This window comes from Falco punctatus (assembly GCF_963210335.1).
Source record: "Falco punctatus genome assembly, chromosome: 15".
Classification (NCBI taxonomy): Eukaryota; Metazoa; Chordata; class Aves; order Falconiformes; family Falconidae; genus Falco; species Falco punctatus.
Genome location: NC_137595.1, coordinates 9696406 through 9716706, shown reverse-complemented (window position 1 = coordinate 9716706; position 20301 = coordinate 9696406). Strand labels below are relative to the sequence as shown.

At 47.7% G+C, this 20301-nt stretch overlaps 1 protein-coding gene across 17 annotated transcripts in view; it reads right to left on the bottom strand.

Moving 5' to 3' along the window:
- The window catches only part of MBNL3 (muscleblind like splicing regulator 3), a 98916-nt gene that overhangs the window by 9158 nt on the left and 69457 nt on the right, over nt 1–20301 (bottom strand). For 8 of the 17 annotated variants that reach the window (XM_080365893.1, XM_080365884.1, XM_080365889.1 and 5 more), the window contains 6 exons: nt 17374–17574; nt 15165–15401; nt 7271–7421; nt 4935–4970; nt 2792–2886; nt 1252–1325 (listed from right to left, as the gene is read on the bottom strand). In XM_080365893.1, coding sequence (XP_080222019.1) covers nt 1269–1325; nt 2792–2886; nt 4935–4970; nt 7271–7421; nt 15165–15401; nt 17374–17574 — 777 coding nt within the window. In that variant the 3' untranslated portion in view covers nt 1252–1268. The remainder of the gene's footprint in view (nt 1–1251; nt 1326–2791; nt 2887–4934; nt 4971–7270; nt 7422–15164; nt 15402–17373; nt 17575–20301) is intronic. The other 9 variants (XR_013923859.1, XR_013923860.1, XR_013923861.1 and 6 more) reach the window with 5 other exon arrangements.

Below are 20301 nucleotides of genomic sequence, written 5' to 3'. Positions count from 1 at the left end.
CAATGCAAATGATCTCCTCAGTGGGTGGGACAGGCTGTTTTACATGTGTTACGGAAACGGGTTAATACGTTGGGTGTCACGTCTGTTGTTTGAGAGGGCAGTGCCCCGTGTAAGGCAGAACATTTTCACTAATGGGGACACCTTGGTGTGCACCCCTGCACCAACAGGGCTCCATGGCCAGTTAGTGGGTCCTGTACACACACGATGCTTTATCAAGGTCAGCAGAGATAAGGGCCACCACCAAGATGAGTAACTTCTGTTGATTGCTAAAGATATCATTAGAGGACTGCTTGCCAAACTCATTTCCAGCATTTAAGTACTTGCCTACAATACGTGACCTAAGGAAGAAACAAGTTGCCTATCTGTGCATATTAAATGGCCCGCACTAGGACAATCTGGCAACCTCTTGTTCAGTCGGATGAGCCGCTTCTTTACTCTCTTGGGGTGAAAAAACACAGCAACGAACTGAAACCCTCAAGGGATTTTCTCTCATGTACATCGGCCAATATTCACAAAGAAAAGCAATGGAAAAACGACACTGCTGCTTACAGCTGTGAAATAATACTCTCCAAGTCAAAGAAAATGACAAACTCCTCCATCATTCCCACTCAGCGAAACCCAGCAGCCCAGGGAAGCCCAAGATCTGCAAGCAGGGTGAAGGGTATGTTGTTTGTGGCATTCGTCTGGTCTTAAAATACATACAAGGACCTCTGAAGAAACCCACCATGAGCCAGGCCCCCACTGCGGCTGAACAGCAGTTCTCTGCTCAGACCAAGCCAGCCTTGCAGATGCACAGCAGCTGATGACCTACTCCTGCTTACCCCAGGAAAGGAAACATGCCGCTAACAGCAAAAGAGAAGTTACACCTTTTCAGCTGACTCATTACCAGAACAGTCTTTGCCATCAATAGCGCAAATCCCTGAGGCATCTGCAGGCAGCTGGGGGCCGTGCAGAGCAAGAGTAACCTGTAAACACAGCCGTCAGACTCACGGGGACGCAGGAAGGGAGGCTGCGAACACCATAAAACATGTATTTTAGACACAAGGGAACACTGCTTGTTGTAAACCATAGGGCTGGTCCGTTATCTGTGCTGCAGCTGCTGAATTTCTGATGAGTTGGCAGAGCGTGAAGCCACTGGGGTCCTGCAGGCTCGGTCCCTCTGCCCGAGCCAGCCCCCCTTCTGGGGGAGGCAGTGCAGTGCCCTTGTACAAAGCAATCCACCGTAAAGAGAAATACCGAAAAGGAACTTACTGTTCTATCGGGAACTTCTACATCTGTGAAACAAACATGCTGCTACTCAGTTCATCTACTGATAACTGGGATATCTACAGCAGAAAAAACAAAGAACACAACACATTAAAACATTGTCTTGAGATTGGGCTGCTCATTCTGTCTTCAGTATCAGGTTAGTAAGTACATCAGTGCCTTATAAAACAGGATCCATTCCCAAGATGTCTTGATTTTGCTACACATTAAGTACAACGTAGCTGCATCACTACTGATGCCTCGTGGAGTACGTGGTGACTGTACTGGGATCTTAACTCCATAGACTACAAGCAAGACAGAAATGCCCTGAAACTATCTGGCTGAAACAGGACTCATACAGCCACAGAGCAACGCTGCACAGAAATTTCTGCTTTCTTCTCATGACCGATACGAGTATGAGTAAGACTTGCTCTACCTGCAAATAACAACAAAGCACAGGAAAAAAAAAAAAAAAAAGACTAGTGATCCCTACTGCGAGCAGTAAAACACTGCCTAGGATTTTTGCAGGCAAAACTGCTACGGAAAGCCTTGTGACCCCGCACTAGCAAAAGACTCGAGGATGCCCCTGAGACATGACTGACATTCAGCATGGCTAACAGCCTCCTACAGAACAAAGTGACACCCCGTTTTCTTTGCAATAGCTCTAAACCCGAGAGCATGACAAATAAAAATGCTAAAATTAATACTGGAGGGGGGGGAGGGGGGGGGAAATGTTTGAAATGTCTCTGGTCTAACTGGGGAAAGTTGTGGCACACCAAATTATTGGGAAGCATCACTAGGACAGTTGGTGCATATACAGTTCGGGACTGGTGCGGAAGCAGCCATCACAACTCAGTATCTTCAGAGGAAAGTTTTGGAGAGAATTATGGCTCGGCAGACATGCATGAAATCCTGTACACTTACGGCAGTGCTACAACGGCACGTACTGCACACCCAGAGTCATTTCTGTAGGGATGGGTGATACGCTACTGGTATAAATAAGCTTCAGACTTCACAGCCTCGCCCCCCATTTTTAGTTGTTTGGGGGGTTTTTTTGGTAGTTTTTAGAGTCCAGTCTTGGGGTGGGGGGTGGGGCTGCTTTGCGTTCCCACTTCCACTTTCCAGCCAGGAAAGGACATGCCAAAATACCACGGGGAAGGATGCTCAGGGTGGTATTTCTGCTTGAGACTGAAAGCAGAAGTGCTGCAGGTCTTGCGCGACGGCACGGTCAGGACTTTTACAGCCCGGTTTGTCAGGACCCGGGGCGGGGGATGTTTTTGGAGAAGCCCCTGCACCCCTGCCAATCGCCCATCCCTACGCTCCAGCTGGGCTCGCCACCCATCCCACACGTGGCAGGACCGGCTGGTGCCCCCTCACCGATCCCCGGACACGCACACACACGCACGCACACACACGCTGCCTCTGCGCGCCCGAGCCTGCGCCAAGCCGAGCGGGTCGGGAAGGCGCTCGGCCCCGCACAGGATCCAGCCCTCGCCCGGTCCTCGAGATCTGAACACGTGAAAGAAAGCCATTGAAAGGGCCAAACCTGATTGGCGGTAGCTGTTGCAGCGAAGGGGACGCTGGTGGCAGGAGTTGTTGCTGCAGACACAGTGGTGGGCGTAGCACCGTGCATCATGGGCACTTTCGGAAGGGAACCATGGAAGCGACATACGGGAGGGTGGAGCGTATATATATTTTTTTGTTTGTTTGTTTTTGTTTGTTTTTTTTTTTTTTTTTTTTTAATGTAACCATGGCAACATGTGGTGGATTTGGGGGCGTGGCAGGAATCACAGCAACAAGCCATGTGACATCGTCATGAAGGACACATCGGGGCGCAGCATGCAATCACAGTGCAAAGCAAGACAGCGTTGGGAAAAAAAATAAACAAGAGAGAAGGGGAAAAGCCAATTACAATTATAATTAAGGAAAAAACCAAAACATTCTCAACACTTAGTACATTTATAAGCAGAACAATGATGTATTAGACTCCGAGGGCCAAATTTCCAAAGTGGGGAGAGGGCGGGTGTGCTAGCAAAAGCCCACGTCAGCTCGCACCCGTGGGGAGTTAGACACAGCCAGTGCACGTTCCTTTGGGTGGGGACATTTTGGCAAGCGCACCCTCCCACCCACCTGGGAAAGCTTGTCCCCTTCCCTCCCCACCCCGTCCCCACCAGCAACCAGAGGTACATGATGCACTTTGCAGCGGCTGCCGCAGCCCTTTCACCGGGTTTTCTCGCCTCTCTCTAGCGGGGACGATGTTTTGGCACGGGACAGAGCTGGAGGCACGGCAAACGAGCAGCTGGCAGCCCGAGCTCTCTCCATACAAATTCAGCGTGCTTCCCTTCCACCCTACTTCTAGAGGATTTGACCAAACTCCCTTCTTGTGGGGTGGGGGGTGGAGAGGGGAGGGGGCCGAGAGGGAGGAATACACAAATGCATCTGAACAGCTACAATTTGCAGAAAGAGCATCCAAAAGGACAACACGGCAGCAGGGAGCTCAGCAGCCTCCTGAAGCTGCACGTCCCACAGAGCAGGGTGCTGGAGGGGATGCTCCGGGGCACACACAGGCATCCCCCAAACCCAGGGGGGGTTTGCAGAGCCGGGGGGCCCACGGGAAAGCCCGGCCGTCCCCGCAAACATGCGGCAGGGAAGCAGACTTGCCTTCCCCTCCAGCCCAGCGACATCGGAGCACGTGGGCTGGGGTTTCCTAAAGGCAGAGGTATGCTGAAGGGCTCAGCTCCCCATCATGCAAGCAGTGTGTCCTCCCTGCGCTACAGGGGTGGGGAGCTTCGAGAGCAGAGAGCTTAGCCATTCCTGCCAAAGCTTTCAGACCTGCTCCCCAAAAGCCTTGCACCCTCCCCAGGGCTCCTGCTCCCACCTCTCCCTCCAGCTGAAGCAGGCACACACCTGGATGCTGGCAGTCTTGTATAACTTTGCCTGGAGGACGAAAGCTCAGCTTTCACCCACCCTGCTGTGCCCAGCAGCTGTAGACAGATGGGAAGGTCCCTCAAAGACCTGCATAGGTTCCCAGTAAGACCCAGATGCTGAGCCTGAACGTACTGGATCCCTGCAGCAGCAACGAGCATGTACTCAGCCCTGCCGCCTCACTGCATCCCCCGTGCACCAGCAGCAGCACCTCCCTACGGTCCCCTGTACCTGCACAGCTGACACTTCACTAAAGAGATGCATCTTCAGCCAGTCCACGCTCTAAGCCCTGTTTCTTTCGCTGTACAAGCAGCACCCTGCTCCGGCGCTGACCCCAGGTGTGTTCCTCCTTAGTGCCTTTATTAAACCAGCCTCCTAAAACGTCCTCAGAAGGACAACCAAAAATCCAAACTCATCCACCTCCTGATGCCTGATACAAAAAAAAATAAACCAGCAGTATCCTGCCATTGCTATTTCCTTTTGTTGGATAACTTAAATGGGTCGTAAAGATATTTGAGTGACAAATTTTTCTCTCTACAGCGGAACTAAATAGGAGTGGGAACACATCACCTTGATTCTCTATTATTAGTCACACAAAACACTGCACTGCACAGAAATTAAGAGGGATACAACCATTTAAGCCTCAAAGAAGACAGCAGATAGACAGTCACACCACTCAGCCACCCAGGTTCTCACTGATGCATACTAACTTGCTGTCTCTTTCAGATTAGGAAAAGTTGAGAAGTTTGTGTAGAAAAACCTACCAACGCTTGCAGTGGGTGTCATGCACAGAACTGACCCTGCACACCATGCATTGAAGCGTGGAAAGATGAACAAAAGGGATATTTCATTAGTGAAGCTTCAGTGTTAGAAATCACTTTAACTAAAAAGCAGGTATTCTCTTTGCAGCATTCAGTATTTAAGCACATGCAAACAGATTCTGCATATTGGTACATAAATAGTTTAAACTCAGTTTTAAGAGATCATAGCAAACCAAATTAATTCTTGAATTCTTGGGTAGTAGATAATATATTTCTTCTCCCACCCTGGTATTAAATTATATGATCTATCCTAGAAATCAGGGTTGTTTGGAGGGGTTTTTTTTTGGTATTGGGTATGTTGATTTCTTTCTGATCATGTCAGCAGAAAACAAATTTCTCTTAAAGCAATGTCACACTCATGTTAAAACCCACTTTCCAAAAGCAATTGACTCCTGCAAGCAGGGGTCGGGATTCAAAGTCTCTAGTTTAAGCTGAAAGAGGCAGTTTTTTTCTAGACTTGAAACAACCGCAGTTAGTAGTCGCCCTAACTTTTCCCCCCATGGCAACCCATGATACTGATCTCTCAATAACTGAACAGGAGAAACTAAGAAAAGCAACAGCTCACTCCACCCCCTGTCTCCCCATGGCGTGAGCTGCTACGTGCCACTTCTCTGCTTCGCTTTCCAGAGTGCTGCAAAGGCCGAGACCAGGGCTGTGGTCTGATGCATAAGGGAAAACAGGGATACGTAACATAAATTCATCAGAGATCCGTTCCCTGACTGGAAATGTGCTGCTCTGCCCAGCATTAATGTCCTCAGATGAAAGCAGGTGGAGCAGACAGACCTGTTATGCATCAGCCCTGCGTGTAATTTCATTGCCATGAGACAGGGCGCAACGGCACAGTGAGAGTGCTGGGTAAAAGCTAATTTACAGTGCTTGCATCAGAAATGCATGTCCTTATGTCAACTTTGGCAACCGTGACCTCGAGGAAGGGGAGCGTGTAGCCAGCTGGGGGACTTGGCATTCTCAAAGGTGTCAGTGTTTCCTGAAGAAGTATTTCGCTTGGCACCCAGCAAGAGTTGCGGTAAGGTCAGCTCAGCCCGTCCCCTCCGCGAGCACTTTGCAGAGCACAAGGGCAGGAGGCTACCCCCTCCCTCCACCTCTCCACACAAGGCTCCACTTGCCTGGAAGAACATCTTGGCAGCTGCTGGGTTCTGAGCGTGTCTAACTACTCTTGCAACAGAAAGGCTACACGAGCACAGGGTTTAGGACCCAGCTCTCTGGACCCACACCTGAGACACCTCGGTGTCGGCAGAGGACTGTCTCTAAAGCTTTGCCCCTGACCCCAGGAAACAGCAAGGTCAAGGTGCAGGTCCACTGCATGTTCATCTCGAGGGGCCAGCCCAGAGAAACGCTTTGTGTATCTTTGTAAACGTCAGCTGGCAAGTGAATACAGCATTAAATATTAAAAATACGGGGCATTCATTTCCTTATGATGCTCTGCAATGATAATAACGATACTAAAAACCAAACTATCAGCTCTGGAATATTCCTCATTCAGCCACTTATGATACTACTCTAAGCAGGTTATGGTTTTCATTTGGCTGCAGTGAATAGAGGTTAATTGGCTAGTCAGCAATCACATTTGCCACGTCAATATTTTGAGTCCTATATGAATTAGCAAACTGCATCTTTCAATTTTATTCTGAGACTTATAGGTACAATAAAAGCTGGTAGTTAAAATTGCTTTTAAAAAGCTTAGGCTATCGTACTGGCGAAGAGACAAGCAAGAGGGCAATATATGCCTTTAAAAAGGATTATGTAATTTGTATTTACTGAAGATGAAATGTTCCCTCTATAAGCATCATGGCTGCTGGCATATGTAGGGTCACTGAGATAGCTCAGAAAGACACCTGCAGCTTCGAGTGAACAGGCACAGAGGTTCCACGAGACATTTTAACATGAGTTTGTAAGACTGCTACGCAAGAGTCAAAGAATTAATTTGGAATTAACCAGTTGAACCGTAAGAAGGAGAAACAGAAAGTATGAATTCAAGAAACATGCAGACATTTTTCTTAGTCTGACTGCTTAAAAAACCCCAAAACTAAACCAAAAAGGCTAAGAAGGGATCTTTACAAGTGAAAAGCTCTGAATTGTAGTAATGAATGGAAAAAAATAGTAAACCAACAAACATTAACTTTTCACCCATTTTTAACACCAAACTACCCGCTGATACTCTTTTGCTAAGGACTCTTAGAATCTAAATCTGCTCATTAGCTCAACGCCTAGGTCATAATAAAAGACAACTAAGATGCTGGGGAAAGCAAGGAGACACTTACCTGTAGGGATGAATGTAGGCTGTTGCAACTGCATGTTGGCTAGAGCCTGTTGGTAGTGGAAAACGCTTGGGTTAAAGACTGTGGTGGCACCATTGTTTTTTTCAAGTGCTGGCCTCTTTGGTAAAGGTTGAAGTGCACCAGGCGGCAGGGCCTGTGGATAAGGGAGTCATTAAAGGCAAGTGGAGTAAAAAAAGGGGCCCAGATGTAGATCAAACATGCAATAAATAACAGGGGGTCTTGGCTGCAAAACCACCTGCAACTCTATCAACTTAGCGAGGCAGGAAAGAGAAGAGCAGCTAAATCAGAGTAGGAGGAGTAGGTGAAACCACAGCTTCACTAGGTAAGCAGTTAGTAAATGCATCAGGAGAAGGGGCTGAGTCCAGAAGGAGGAGGGATGCTAAGGGAGCTTTTCAGCAGGACTGACTTGGGCACACAGGAAAAAAAAAAAAGCACGAGGAGAAGGAAAGGGAGAGGTGATCACCTGGACAGGATACTACGAAGAGCAGTTGCAGGCAACAAGCATTAAAAAAAAACCCCAAAAAAACGGGTAAGAGAAATATAGTAGATGACCATTTAAAAACAAAAGGATCAGCATAAGCAACAAATGCCAAGGAAAAGAAAGGGATGCTTGCCTCAACACCTGCCTACACGTATGTGCACACGTGTGGAAGCCTGCACACTTGTGTGCAGCCAATCCATGTGTCCAGGTGGTAAAGCAGTAGCTGTTGCCAATTACAAGCATAATGTTACATTCACAGTAAAATGCATTTCCACTTGTTAGTAGAGAGGCTGAGCAACACGGTCAAGAAGAGGCCTGATTCTCCACCGCTCGCACCAGCGGCACAGCTCACCACCAGCAGACTTGGATCTGCTCCCACTTTCTAGAAGGTGGCCTTCAACAGTTAAATACTGCTCGCTCGCTATTAACAGTGGAAAAAGCCATCGACAAATCCCCTCTTTTTGTTCTATCACACCACCGAGCTTCTTCCAGCCCGTCAAACCTGTTTCATGATCAGACTTTGTAAAACGCATTAACCCAACTCAGGAACTTTTCTCAGTGCGTTACTCATCATTCACCCAAGCATGTCTCAACAGCAAAGTAGTATGTCAGGTTCTTAGGAGACAGGAATGTTTCTAATGATTTACAGCTTTTCATTGTACCCTAGTAGGAACCACATTTTTTTCTCCATATTGTGATAGAAAAGGGTCCTTTTTAATTATGCCCTGCAGTCGTTTTGCACGTAACGCTCCCATTGACGTCAGTGAGATTTACGCACGTGGAAGTCATGCAGAATCAGGTCATTTCTGCCTCGTTGTTAGTCTATATCATGCATCAAAGCAATGGCTGAAAAATAGGGTTATCACTCCTATTTATTTTTTTTTAATAGGTGATAGTGAAGAGTAGGCAATGGAGGAGGTCTGGCTAATGAAGGGTTAAGGCTACACAGTACTTGGAAGAAAGGACACAAGTAAAGAGATTTTAAAGCTTATGAAGATCAACACACAACAGAATATAAGTGAAAGCTCGCAACAGTTTGTCACCATCTAGAAACAGGTTTCACTTTGATTTGCTATAGGAGACTGCTCATCTGAGAAATGTCAAGCAAGGTAACTTCCAGGCAAAACATTACTCCATCCTATCTCTCTTCACATGGTGGCTTTTAGGTGGTTTTAATATTAAAAAAAGAAAATCAGAAGAAGAAATTGCATTTGCAAAACTGCCCTCAGACATGCACACATCCTCTGCTAATGCTAGCAGGCACCCAGTGCCAGCATTAGGACTTAATCTTTCAAGATTTCTTCCAACTAGTACCAAAGGACAGCAGTCAAACATTCCCAGACACAGACACCAAAATCTTCTGCTTAAGATCTGTGTTTTAGGATGAGGTCTTTTAGGTAAAGATCTAACAGCTTCCATTTCTAGGTAAGCCCTCATTGCTATCTGCGTTAAATCTGACTGTATCTACATCTCGTCTATTTCATGATGGCTACATGAACGTTCCTCCAGGCACAGGACAGATCTGCAACTTGCAGAGACTGGAGTAGCCCCACGTACATCAGAGATGTTTTACGGATTTACAGTGATTGAAGAACTTGCCACTTAAATTCATGCTCTTTACTGTGCCTGATTGCTAAACATTCCTTTTCAGACGCATCCAAAATCTGCCTCAGAAAAAAACCTGCTAATTCTAGCAAAGCAACCAGGCACATAATGGACTTTTGACTCCTTGCTTCTTGGCCAAAGGCTGTCACCACCCCAAAAACCCCTTTATCCCATAATGGCAGCGCCAAAAGCAGAACAGCTGAAGGCTTTGAGACCTCACCATGATGTCCTGACTCTTCACTGGGCAATTCCTGAGCCCAGCGTTGCAGTCAGGTGGAGCAGATGAACACCAAAAGCCATAGGGATGTCGAGGCACAACAGATGACTCCACCATCCTTCTAACATCACCCTTCCTCCTACCTTGCTATAGCTCCTTGGGAGCAAGGGAGAGAAAGCAGATACAGCAGTCCCATTATGCTCCTCGAGGAGCAGCTGGGGGGGGAGAAACCTACATAAACGTAACATTTCCCAGGTCTTCTAAAGAAAGAAGCACACTGCAGCAGCTGCTGTGCAGCCTGAAGGCCAGCTCTGCCACATGGGCTCCGTGGGCACAGGAGCCAGGAGCTCTCTCGGTCTGCTTCTGGTTTGACACAGCCTTCTGGGTCACCTCTTCTATCCCAGCAGCTGGGGGAGCGTTTGTACAGGAGCCCGCCCTGAAGATGTTGCTCCTCTTCTTGCCAGCCTATCTTTAGTTATTAAGGTGCAGGAGGGCCCAGGGAGATGCAGGACCTGGCTTCACCACTTCTCCAGCCCTTCTGCTGGGGCAAGAGCCCCAAGCCAGGAGCACTGATAGGTCCGTCTACAAATGCCAAGGAGAGGTTTCTAAAATTGCCTGTGATGAAGCTGGGCCAAAACAGCTCCTGCACAGGGATCTGGCAGGGACCCAGCAGCAAACAAGTGTGTCTCATCTGAAACCACCCAGAATTTTTGTATCCATCTCAGGACCTCCAGGAATAGCTCACGGGGATACAACATTTCTATCTTGCACCATGTTCTGGTTCTGAAGGAATCCCCCAAGCGTGTCCTAAAGCAACTACAAAAGGCGACAGGAGGCTCCTCACCACGCTCTGACCTTAGCCAATTCTGCAGCAAGTGCCTCCCCACTGCAGGACAGAAGCCAGACTGAGCCCTTGTAGCAAAGAACTTTCTTGGCGAGTTTACCTCATCCTGCTGCTTGTCATTTCCCTCCAGACAAGCTCTGACCATCGCAGATGGAGCAGTAGCCTTTGACAATAACTTTTTCTGCCTTTCTTTTCTGGCCATTTGCGTGCACACATGGATATGCAACCTAAGCAACATGACCAGACCGCCTGCACGGTGAAAGGGTTAATTCAGTTCAGTATCCATGTGACAGCCCGCACTGATCCCAATGAACAATTCCCACTACAAAAATGTCAGGCAGCCTCCCATTCTTGGGCTGGGAAAGCCCACATTCCTGCTGGAACACCAGCATCTGAATAAAGAGGTTTGTGCCACTTCTCTGTGTGGCATGGCAAGCAATCTTTCAGCATGACTGACAGATACAAACGCACTGCATGCCAAAGTCAAAATTTCCCATGTGCTGGTTAACAACCCTCTCATTTTTTTTTTTTTTTTTTTTTTTGCAAGACAAGAAGTGGATTAAATCTTTGCAACAAACAATTTAATTGCACCTCTAAGCTCCCCTCAGATCGCTATCTCCTGGGAGCAGATCACACTTTCACCCCTTTGCAAAGAGGAGCTGGGTCTGCATCTGCCTTGCTACTTCACTCCAAGGCGCGACAAACAAAATGATTTCAGAGAGGGCAGAGGTAATGCCCGTTCCCTGGCAAGCAGCAAAAGCAAACCGAGCAGTTTCCTCTGAAGATTACACATGCTCTTATCACCACCGTGAATCCTTCTCTGGTGCAGCCTGTCTGAAGGGTTCAGAGGAGGTGACACATTCCAACAAGGTGGTTGCAAAACCTTCAGATGTTTCAGAGCAGCAGGAAGACTATTGAACGTAAATTCTCTGATGGGATTTTGTTCAGTGGGGGAGGTCAGGAGGGTAGGGCAGTTAAAGGGCTTTCCCCTTCTCTGCCAGACCACGGCTCCTCAGAGAGGTGGCTCTCACCGAGGGCAGCAAGGCACCATGCGGGTCACTGCCTGCGCTGGCTTGGGGGCTGTGTGCGCCAGCCGTGAGCAGCAGGGAGTCAGTCACAGGCTGTTATGTCATTTACAGAATAATCCCACAATGCTGGTGGAAGCTGTCCCTAGCAAGGTTTCCTAGTGCTGCTGCCTAAAGCTCTGATAAGGATGCCTCTTGACTACTTAAAAAATCACCCAGAGTAAGTTTTCAGAGGGGAAGGGGAGCAGACCAGCCTCTGCTTCGTAGCCCTGAGAAGGAGGAACACCAGCTTGAAGGTTTCAGGGCTCCTCTGTGTCTGCTCTGCCCCTTCCCTCCTATAGCTGGGCGACAGGAGCTGTTTTTTTTTAGGATGTACTGGATTCCTCATTATTTGGTGTGAACAGGGAAGGAGTTGTCTCCTGTGGAGCCAGGACTGACAGCAGACTGGGAGGATGGCTTTTGCTTCACTATGAGCATCACAAAACCAGGTAAAAGGTATTTTGAGACTCAAAAAATAATCAAAGATAGCTTCTATGCAGACAGCTTGCAGACAGAAGCCTGGGGAGCAGATCCTGTGCCCGAGACTGAAGCACAAGACACCCAGAGCAAGGTCCCTTTGTTGATACTGTCCCACTGGGGGATGGGGGGAGGAACCGGAGACAGAGCCAGCAGCAGCCACCTCCCCAGCTTACCGCACGTGCTACCGAAGTCCTGCACTGAACCTGCTCCAGTTCCCAGCACGGACCTCTTGATGGTGCTGCTTAGCTCTCGCCCTCCAGATTTATCTGAATTGTGCCCACTGCACAGAACACCCTTCTGCAGGGCAGCACCAGCAAGACACTGCCAGGCAAGACAATGCTGTTGGGCACGCCATGAAAAGTTGCTGGATCTGTCCCGTACCACCCAGTCCTCTGGCATATCCAGTACAGCGCAGACCTAATGAGTTAAATTCTCACCGAAACATCGCATCTCGCAACTGCAAAGCTGCTACCGTTTGGAAAAACACTTTGAAACCCAGAGCTGCCACTCCCCAAGGTTATGCACTGCCTCGAGAACACATCCATGCTTCGGGATGCAAAGCTCAGACGGTTAATGAACAGTGTGTGGGGCGCAGGATTGGCATGTCTGAACGCACGCTGCAACATTTCTGGCCGGGATGGGCAGTCTCCCCAGGCACTAACACAACAGACCAAGTGCAGAAGGCTTTCATGCAGACTAAGATGGTTACGTGCAAAGCGAGAAGGTGAAAGGTCCAAGTACCAGGTCAAAGGTTGCCTCGAGCGGTCGCTTCAGTGATCTGACAGCTGGCTGAGTCTTAATTAGCAGGCAGCGAGCACATGATGGCAATGGGCCGGGGAGGGGGGGTCAAGCACAGTAACAAAAACAGCAAGCAGAGGTGTGTCAAGAGAGAGCAACATTTTGGGGAGGCGAAGAGAAGAAAAAAAAAAAAAAAAGTGAATGCATTATACAATATATTAAAAAGGCGAGGCATGCACAACATGAGGTGGCTGAGTAATTACCTGGCCTAGCAGCTAGTCAGCTATTTTGCCTCGGTAAGATTTAAAAGTAAAGAAACGTCATCACAGTACACGTGCTTTAGAGCTTCTTCACTACAGCTGGCACAGCAGGTCAGGAGCGCTCAGGGATTAGCACCTGCAAGCAGACTTGCACTGGGCTTCAGCCCTAATTCTGCAGCTACACATCATGCAGAGGTCAGCAGGAGCGCTTGTGGCAAGGGAAGGACCACTGGTAAAGAAGGGAGGTTCAAGCACATGCATACGTGCCATCCTGAACTGGGGACTGAGCCTGACCCAGTTCACCTGACTGTGCTGCACCGACTTCAGCCATGCAGGAGTGAGTAAAGCTACTACTTCTGCATGTCAAGTAACTGCAGGATTGGGTCCCTCAGAAATACCTTCTGAATTTAGATTTGTAGTCATTCCAAATCTATTTTAGAAGGTACACCCATCCGTCCGGCACATGTTTTTTGATCTAAGAAAACTGGGCACCATTCTTCCCTTTAATAAAGTCTTATTCCTCAACAGGTACAGTAAATGTATCAAACCTTGAAAAGTCAATGAATAATGTAAGCTGTTTTGGTAGCAGGGGTGATGCAACAAGCCATCAATAAATATTTTAAAGGTTCTAGTTAACAGCATACAAATAAGGTTAATTACATTTTTAAGAGAAGCCAGCAGCATGAATAAAACATGCATTGGCTTTGGTTAAGTAGCAGTGCCCCAGATAATAAGTGAAAAAGTAAAGATTCAATTGTAAAAAACATGAGTTTCATTTCAGAAGGTTCTTTTTCAACAGACCTGGGCTCTTGTTTCAACAATAATAAAAATAGTAAGGAATCTAATAAGAAACCCTCTGCAGGACAAACAAATACTGCAGTATAAATTGGCTCTTCAAATCCCATTCCAGGTAATACTGATGCTACAAGGAAGGCAGTTGTTCAATTTCTAGAATCGTCCTGGTTTTGCATTGTTTCACCGTGAATGAAAAGCAACCTCTTTTACTATCTTAAAAAAAAAAAAAAGAAGTATTTAGAAAAATTTTAGTAGCCTTACTTCTAAATAAAAAAGGAGGCAAGAACCTTTTTAATAATAGTTATTAAAAAAAAATGAAAAAAATCACATAACAGATGAGGTTGGAAGGGACCTCTGGAGATCATCTAGACCTACACCCTGCTCAAAGTAGGGTCAACTAGAGCAGCTTGCTCAGGACTGCATCCCAGTAGGTTCTGAGTACCTCCAAGGATGGAGCAACCTGTTGCAGTGTTTGATCGCCTTTACAGTGAAGAATTTTTTTTCTTATGTTTAAATGGAATTTCCAGAATGTCCATTTCTGCCCATTGCCTCTTGTCCTTTCACTGCCACAGAGAAAAGTCTGCCTCCATCTTCTTTACTTCCCTCATCAGGAATTTATACACATGGGTAAGACCCCTCTGGACCTATTCTTCCCTTCCTAGGCTGAACATCTCAGCCCTCTCATCTCTGGAATAAACAGGTGCCGTTCAACCAAATTCAACAGAATAGCAAACATTTAATCCAGCAAGAAATTTTATCTGATAATTCTTCTTTGACTAGTTTTTAGAACTGTAGGTATTGGAAGTCACAATTCAAATTGAAATGCAGGTGTGACCATCTCTACAAGGTCCAAAGTATCAAACAGGTCAGGGAGTTACCCTTGGTTTGAGCCTTGTCATTTGACTAAGCCCTGGCAAAGTTACGAAGCACACGTTTGCTAAGCTCAAACAACTGCTATCTTGTCTGCTTTTATAAAGTCAGTGGAAATTTTGCTACCGACTTCAACAGGCCAGGATCTCCCTGCAAAGGATGTGTTATGGGATGGGCAGTCTTTGCTTTCACGGTGTGCTGAGGAAGCTAAACTGACACCTACAACTTAGCCAGGGAATGTTTTGATTCCAAGTGCTGCTGTACAAGTCACATCATGATGTCATGTCAGAAAAATCACACTGTTCGCCACCACGTTCTTAACTTGCGAGTTACTGCGCCATTCAGGGCTTCACGCTATGGTGAGCACACAGAAAGGACAAAGAGATGGGATTCATACCGCACATACTCTCAGCTCTCTAGTCAGCCATTTACAAAGCACTCCACTTTTCCACAAATGACACATGTGACATAAATGAAATCTCCTAGCAATGGAAATAAAGCTTGAAAAAGAGTTCTACTTACCATCGCAGCTGCAGCTGTCTGGTTCACCTGGTGTTGAGCTGCCTTGATTTTGGCTTGCAGGTGTGCAGGGGGATGAAAGTACTTGCATTTCTCCCTAGAGCATCGACCTTTGATGTAATCCATGCAAACTGTAACAGTATTTTCATTTGTGTCTATCATTGCAATATCTATAGGGTGAGCATAGCGGCAATCATTCTCACCACGTGTGCAATTTCCACGCTGAAACTCTCGACAAACCTTAAAAGAAAGTCACATTGTTGAGCAGCACATCAAGTTACTCTTCATTCAGCACTTTCAACACAGAGTATCAGTTCAGTTGGCCACATTAAACCACATGTGTATTTTAAATCCACGCTCATCTTGGGTAGCCCATATACCAACAGTCACAGGTGCAACTGGTGCTACTCACAACTGGTTCAGGGGATGAAAAAACCACAATGTTACCAAGGCCAATTACCAAATGCAAATGAAGGACAGAATTTGAGCAAAATGGAGAGTGACCCCATGAAGTGTATATCATTTTTCCAGAACTTCTGGAGCTCAGGATTCCTGCCCTGCCTGTAAAGCTTAAATGTTAATAGCTTTGCCATTTGTCTCTCACCTGCATTATGTATTTGTTACAGAGCACACTCTTGGGTAGGATATTTAATTCTAAATGTTACGTGCTGCTATGTGCAATAAATACTTTTTCTTAAATATAAGGAGACTCTTTCACATAAATAGCCTCACTGCCCTCCACAACAAAACTCCAAGCCTGGCACTACATGACAGCGCATTTGATAACACTGCAATGTGCTTGTAAGGTTGCTACGTCCTTGGCACTGGTGAGGCGGCACCTTGAATACTGTGTTCAGTTCGGGGCCCCTCGCTTCAAGACAGACATTAAGGTGCTGGAGCATGTCCAGAGAAGGGCAACGGAGGGGGTGAAGGGTCTGGAGCACAGGTCTTATGAAGAGCAACTGAAGGAACTGGGGTGTTTAGCCTGGAGGAATAGAGGCTCAGGGGGGGACCTGATCACTCTCTACAACAACCTGAAAGGAGGGTGTTAGTGAGGTGGGTGTCGATCTCTTCTTCCAAGTAACAAGCGACAGGACAAGAGGAAATGTGCCTCAAGTTGCACCAGGCGAGGTTTAGATTGGGTATCAGGAAAAATTTCTTCTGGAAAGGGGTGTCAAGCACTGGGAACAGGCTGCCCAGGGAAGCGGTTGAGCCACCATCCCTGGAGGTGTTTAAAAGACGTGTAGATGTGGTGCTTAGGGACATGGTTTAGGGGTGGACTTGGCAGTGTCAGGGTAACAGCTAGACTTGATGATCTTAAGGATCTTTGCCAACCTAAATGATTCTATGATAATAAGGTGTTGCCAAAACTGCTAGCTTGAGGAAGCTCTTGCAGATCTTTGTAAGTTATGACCACTGAGGCATCAAAGGCAGAGAAAAAAGTTGCAGAAAATGCATCTGCAAGCTTTACTTCTCTGAGGAACTGAGAAAAATTGTCGAGGACTATAGCTGGTGGTGTAGATCATGTACCAGTGCACTATCAGACTGAGCGTAGGAAAAAGTGAGATGTCAGCAAGGCAATATAACACAAAACAATGTGTTTTGAAATTACACGCTTCTCCACTACCTTCCTGTGTTATAATTTACACCTGCAGGGGCCTCCGAATTCAGGTCCTCAGCCCTTATCTCCCGCAGAGCCTCTGCTTAGGGTTTGAAAGAGATTTACAACTCCTCCAACACTAAGTCCCAGCATGCCCAGCTAACTGGTGGGGAGGAGACGCTTTTCCAATGCCCAGTCTCACCACTGCCAACAGTGTAATGCCTAAAGGTATCTGCAGAAGTTCAGTAAGCCCAGTTCTAGACAAACGAAGTGCCTGTTACTTTCAAAACATCTCCCACCCGCCCCGTGTAAGGGCAGACCATCTACTCCTCGTGTAGCAGACCACACACAGAAAACAACAACCCCAGCCCTGCCCTAATGCACACTGAAATCAGGAAAGTGAGTGCTCCCAAATTTTCAGTGACTTCCAAGGATCTGGGATCAGCCCCCCCGCGAGAGTCTGCTAAAGCAGAGAGCAGCAGCCCTGTGCTAGGAAAGCTGCAAGTTAAACTCTGCACTGTGCTGCGTGAGGTCACGATAGCAGAGACCAACAGCTAGGACTACATGTCCTGTTCATTCCCGTCAGCAGTATCGTATCAGACGTCCAAATACCTCCAGTTTATCCGTACGCATCAGTTTCTGCCCAGCAGAGCCTCCTGGTACTGTAACAGTAGGATTTCCGGAAACCAGGACAGGAGTATTTGGTAAAAGCTCTGCAGGAACCAAGCCCATCCCAGGAGAAACATGACTCAGGTAGGGACTAAAAGCCATCGTGGGGCTTGTTGCAAGCGATGGAGTCACAGGAAACGTTGTCTGTGTATAAAAAGAGAAAAACCAAAATATTAGTTAAAAAGCTCTGTCTTGGATTACCCATCAAAGCCTCGTCTCACTTCAATCCTTTTAGACAATTTGATTAGCAACATCAAAATGCTGCACTCTCCCATCTATTCATTTATTGCCGTTTACTTGCAATCCATTCTCTTCTCCTGACTCACAGATTTGTGACTCATCCTGAACACAGGGCATCTTTGTTTGTCAGATCAAAGCATATTGATGATCTTTATAGTTTAATGACACAATTAAGAATTTCACGCCAGCAATTAGGGCAGGCCCAAATTAAACAGACTTCTTACTCCCAAATAAACGTCTCAGCTTCTGTGTGTCTACACTACACCGCAATGCTGTACAGAGACCCCAAGGTAAACTGCAGCCTCAGGACCCCGAAGCAGGTAACCCCGTTAAACTAGTTGAGTTCACTATCAGCCTCCACGGAGCTCCACGTCAGCACGGCCAGGGTGGCTCAGGTAAGCAAAAGGCGTCGTTTAGTCAGGCGAGGCATCTCTGCTATGGTTTGCTTGGAGGTCCAGCATTCTGCACATCTGGGCTTTGTTTCAGACTGTCAACAGCCTCCAGGCAAAAGCCATTTTGCAGGAGTACCCCGAACTCACTAGTGTCACAACATGCCAGGCCTCGTGGCTTTGGCAAGAGCAGGTGGGTCATGGGCTTGGAATAGCCTTGGACAGAACGTACCAGATGAGATGGCTCAGGTGGGCTGATAAGAGATCCAGGACCCCACCTGGGCTGCAAGGAACGATGTTCCCATGAGGAGACAGAACAACGGGCCAAAAAGATCTTAAGTGCTTCAGGTCAATAGATGACATCAGGCAGGCCTTCCAAGCGCAGCAGAGCTTTAGCACCAGTGGGCAGAGCCACCTCCCCGGCCTGAACCGCTCCAGCAGCACCCATCTGGGAACGGAGCTGCTGTTCTGCCAGGCAAGTGAGATCACACAGAGCTCCTAAGCAGGTGCTCAGTGGAAAATCTGTCCCTGGCCTCGACAGCCAGGGAGTTGGTGAGACTTTAAAGCACCAGATCCGAGGTGCATTTGGGAATGAAACCAATTCCAGCTGATGAACAATCCCCCGGGCTCACCCAAAGACCAGAGCCCGCAAGGCAGCACTCCTGCTCCTGTAGCAGAGCCTCCAGCAGCCCCCCGGGGAAGCAGCCTGTGACTCGCAACTATTTATATTTTCCCTTCCACCACCTGCTCCGCTGTGACCTCTGGGTTACATTTAAAGCTGCTCATGCCTGCAGTCATATGTGATGCCGTCCTCGGTAGCTAGAGCCTCTGCTTGGCAATAAATGCAAGCATGCTTAGAAAATGGCCTGGGGCGTTTTTGGGCCGGCCACACGTATTACCCCCTTCCTTGCTTTTAGTTTGGTACTTCCAGTCCTGTGGGCTTCTAAAAGAAACCACACGTGGACAGCGTGTTGCTCAACAGCATCTTCATCCCAGTACTGCTATATACTAGGAAGTACTGCTTGCTGCAGTCTGGAAGAAGCTAGCCCACATGACACCGGCCAGGCTGTCCCAGCCTGTCTTTAGCCTCATGCTGCCCCCTCCCCAGGGTCAGTGACAGCCAGCAGCTCCTGAGCTGATGGGAAGGGGGATGGCAGGTCGCTGCCAGTGTACATCCCGCTTTCTCCTCCTCGAGGAGGAGACGCAGCCTCCTGGATCAGCAGCACTGGGTGCTTTAAGTCTAGCAGAACCAAATAATCCTCTCTCTGGGATGGATTTCTAATTTTCCTTCTTTTAAGCCTGAGCCAAGCCCCACTTCAGCTGATGGCAGACTTCATAACTATTAAACCCAGAGATCCTCCAGTCCACAGCTCTTTATTAAATCATTTTCTTCTCTTTCAATTCTCTGTGGCTCCCAGACATTTTACACCTTTTGCTGCTAGAAAAGCTCTTTAAGGATCTTCAAACACCGTGACTCCCCGAACACTTTAGTGCGAAGGCAGCATCCATTAGACTGTTTTCTTCTGTGCGAGCACCAGTAATTACGGTGGCATCTGCTGAACTTCTGTCACCGTTTGCACTGTAAATGCTATTTTAAGGAGCTTCTCCAGCCTGGCCAGTCTGTGCAGGGTTATGCTGGGGCCTGAGATGTTGTCAACGCTTGTTTTATGTACCCGTAATAGCTGAAGCCTGGCAGCACACATCGTTTGCAGAAATGTGTGGGCAAATCTACCCTATGTTTTTTCCAGCACCTAATACAGCAGGAGTCCTGGCTATCCCAACACAGCAGGTATAGCACAGACATTGCTCCAAAATTTCAGGGGATCCTTTAAGGCAGGCTTCCCTTGCCTGGGCTCAAACACAGCCGGGGACCAGCCCAAGGATCTAGCTAGTTTCCAAGACGGAGGGGAGATGTTCCTCCCACTGCTCAAGCAGAGGATGCCAGGGCATCTGTGCAGCCAGGGAGGAAGGCTGAAGGCTTGCAATGCCTCACGCTCAGTCAGTTCACCAGAAACCGGTAGGAAGGGGTGTGAAACACTCATGGAGAGGTAATGTATCAGCCTCTCCACCAAAGTCACCAATATAAACAGGGAGGGAGTCCTTCTCCCCGAAACCAGTCCCCATCTCCAAAGCCATTCCCCAAAAGCAGCCCCTCTCCTCACTGGGAGCAACTGGCAAGGGCTAACAGATCCAAACCCAAGCCAAAGCAAGCGGAGGAAAGACGGTGCTCAGGGAACAATTG